This window comes from Teleopsis dalmanni, unplaced genomic scaffold, assembly GCF_002237135.1.
Source record: "Teleopsis dalmanni isolate 2A unplaced genomic scaffold, ASM223713v2 unscaffolded_contig_0085, whole genome shotgun sequence".
Taxonomy (NCBI): domain Eukaryota; kingdom Metazoa; phylum Arthropoda; class Insecta; order Diptera; family Diopsidae; genus Teleopsis; species Teleopsis dalmanni.
In genome coordinates this window covers 1-3,401 of record NW_024031467.1, presented here as the reverse complement: position 1 = coordinate 3,401, position 3,401 = coordinate 1, and the positions used below count along the sequence as shown (strand labels likewise).

General features: G+C 26.1%; 1 protein-coding gene across 1 annotated transcript; it reads left to right on the top strand.

The window, feature by feature from the left end:
* The first annotated feature begins 272 nt into the window (after nucleotides 1–272).
* Nucleotides 273–2,048, top strand: LOC119663023 (putative nuclease HARBI1). Its single transcript, XM_038072684.1, has 3 exons — nucleotides 273–945; nucleotides 1,008–1,375; nucleotides 1,471–2,048. The coding sequence occupies exons 1-3, from the start codon at nucleotides 638–640 to the stop codon at nucleotides 2,046–2,048; spliced, it is 1,254 nt and encodes a 417-aa protein (XP_037928612.1). The 5' UTR covers nucleotides 273–637.
* The last annotated feature ends 1,353 nt before the right edge of the window (nucleotides 2,049–3,401 follow it).

The following is a 3,401-nucleotide window of genomic DNA, read 5'->3' as shown; positions in this document are numbered from 1 at the left end:
ACAATTGCATTCCTTCATCACCGGTTGCTGGAAATTTGTATAACGTATTGTAAACGGCACAGCCTCTAACACATTGTCTCACCATCTACAAAACATTAATTTATTAATTATATACACTAGTATTTTTAAATCATAATTATTATTATTTACTTACTTTATTATTATTTCAAAAAAATTTATAATTAAATCACTTTAATTATTTTTGCTCTATACTTTTTCTAATATTGGGCGCAAATTAGTTTTACTACATTTTTTACAATCGATTGCGCGGTAATTTTTTTATAAATATAGCGAAGTGCAATCAAATTTTTTGTCAAGAAATCAAAACAGAGAACCAAAATTATGCTCCCTGTTGCACTCATTTCCCATATAATTTTTCTTAAGAGTAACTTAAAGGTGGAGTTAGACGGTAGTTAACGTAAGATGTTAAGAAGAAACGAAATGAAAATTTCGCTTTAAGTTAAGGCGGTGTTAGACGGTAAGCAAACAGCTGATTTTGTTTACATTGGAACATGCAAATGAAATATTTTCAAAAGTTTCAGTCGGTAGTTGAGTGTCCGCAAGTGTAGTGAAATTCTGTGTTATTTTTGTTGAAAGTGAAATAATTAACAATAGTTTAAGTAAATTATTAACAAATATGTATAATCAAAATGAATTGACTGTACAAGCTTGTAATTTGTTTCTAAACATATTGCGCTTGTACAGCATGAGAAATCAAATGCGCAATAGAAGGTGGCGAGTTCGTCCTATTAATGTGGATCGTGCTCTACATGGTTATTACCGGAAAACGTTTTTAGCCATAAAAGAAAAAGATAACGAACAATTTTTTCGTCATACACGGATGTCTAAAGAAATATATACTCTGTTATTGAAGTTAATAGCTCCTTCTGCGACAAAATTTGGACAGCAAATAAACGCTGATGAACGTTTATCACTTACTCTTTTGTAAGTTACATGTACTGTTTTATTAGTAATTTTAGTAAAAATAACACGAACATTTTTTAAAGGTATTTGGCACATGGCGTCCCTTTACAGAGTTTAGCATGGAGCTATAAATTGGGAAGAACTACAGTTAGAAACACCGTGTTGGAAATGTGTGATATTATTTGGCAACTACTATCACCAATATATTTAAGTGAACCTACAGAAGAGCAATATCGGCATATTGCATCAGATTTTTGGCAAACATGGAACATTCCAAATTGTGTTGGTGCAATTGATGGCAAGCATGTTGCTATTAAATGTCCTCGGGGATCAGGTTCCCAATTTTTTAATTATAAAAAATTTTTTAGCATCGTACTAATAGCAGCTTGTGATGCTAAATACACTTTCACTTCGGCAAGCTTGGGAGCATATGGTAGTCAGAGTGATGGAGGTAGTTATATTTAGTTTGTATAATAATGTATTGTTAATATAATAATAATATAATAATAATGATATAATAATATAATAATGATTGTTAATTTGTAGGAATATTTCGAGTAACAAGATTTGGTAAAGACTTGGCTGAAAACAAATTACCGTTGCCTCGCAGTATTCCTTTACCATTAACTTCGCAACCATTCCCTCATTACTTCGTCGCTGATTGCGCTTTTCCACTAAAGAATAATCTAATGAAACCATTTCGAGGAAATGTTACAAATAGAATACAAAAAGTATTTAACTACAGATTATCTCGGTCACGTCGAGTGATTGAAAATGCTTTTGGAATTTTAACAGCACGGTGGAGAGTAATGAGAACAACAATGGAGTTTAGTCCAGAAAATGCAGAAAAAATTGTATTGGCATGTTTGGTGCTTCACAATTTCATTATGCTGCATGATACAAAGCGATGGTACTGTCCGGAAAATTTTACAGACATTGAAATGGAAAATAATTCTGTAGTTAGAGGAGAATGGCATAACGAATTAATATCTGTTGGAGGACCATTGCCTTCCGTAACGTCTTTTGTACGTCGTGGTCCAGATAATGCATACAATTTGAGAATGTACCTAGCTAATTATTTTGTTAATGAAGGTGCAATTCCTTTTCAAAATCATATTAATTGAAAGAAAATACTATATTTATATAATTTTTTTTATTAATGTGTTTAAAAAGCCACTTATGTATAACATTATTATTATCACATTAAAATATTTTTTCTTAAAATTAATAAAATTGTTTTTATATTAAAATGTTACATTATTATTATCACATTAAAATATTTTTTCTTAAAATTAATAAAATCGTTTTTATATTAAAATATTACATTATTATTATCACATTAAAATATTTTTTCTTAAAATTAATAAAATTGTTTTTATATTAAAATATTAAGTAAAACTCGACATAATTTATATAAAATATAAAAGTTAATAAAAATAAATATAAATAAATAAATAGACTATAAAAATAAATAAATAAGTAATAAATAAATAAACTATAAAAATAAATAAATAAGTAATAAATAAATAAACTATAAAAATAAATAAATAAGTAATAAATAAATAAACTATAAAAATAAATAAATAAGTAATAAATAAATAAACTATAAAAATAAATAAATAAGTAATAAATAAATAAACTATAAAAATAAATAAATAAGTAATAAATAAATAAACTATAAAAATAAATAAATAAGTAATAAATAAATAAACTATAAAAATAAATAAATAAGTAATAAATAAATAAACTATAAAAATAAATAAATAAGTTGTTAGAGCGGTTAAAGTCAAATTGTTAATATTGTAGGATTCTGTAGAATTATTAATTGATGTGTTATATGATTTATATATTATAATTTATTATATTTTAATCTATTGTAAATCATATTGTATAATTAAATTATTATAATTAATATATTATATAATTCATATATATATATAATATTTTATATGGTTAATATATGGTTAATTAATTTACCTAACTAACCCTGTATAAGATGTAATCAAACCAACGGTTCTAAGTCTTGTTTTATTGCCTTTTGTTTTTGCGCTCGAGATGAGCAATTTTTTTGTTATATTTTTTGGGCTGCAAGTAAACTCCGTTGGTTTGATGCTGTCTCTTGTTTTTCGATCGCGAACGTGTCAACACACGGGTACACATAAAAAAGTGATTAAACAATCAATAACCGAAATTGTATAAATTCAATTGTATAAATTAAATGAAATCAAAACCCAATTATAAAAACGTTTATAATTTACATTGTGTTAAAGAAATTGAAATAAAGATCATAAAACCCAATTATAAAAACGCTTATAATTTACATTGGCGACCGTGACAGGACTTTTTGCAATTTTAATAGTGGTTATTAATCTCCAATTTGTTAAAAAATCTAAATATTACCCACGTGTGGTAATCATTTTTTCTTTAAGTTTGTAATCATTAGTGTACGCGTGTGTGCATTTCTTCCACACGGCTAT

Coding starts and splice junctions, on each gene's coding strand:
- LOC119663023 (XM_038072684.1), top strand. CDS start 638: ATGTATAATCAAAATGAATTGACTGTACAAGCTTGTAATTTGTTTCTA. Junction 946..1,007: donor CGTTTATCACTTACTCTTTT/GTAAGTTACATG, acceptor CATTTTTTAAAG/GTATTTGGCACATGGCGTCC. Junction 1,376..1,470: donor TGGTAGTCAGAGTGATGGAG/GTAGTTATATTT, acceptor GTTAATTTGTAG/GAATATTTCGAGTAACAAGA.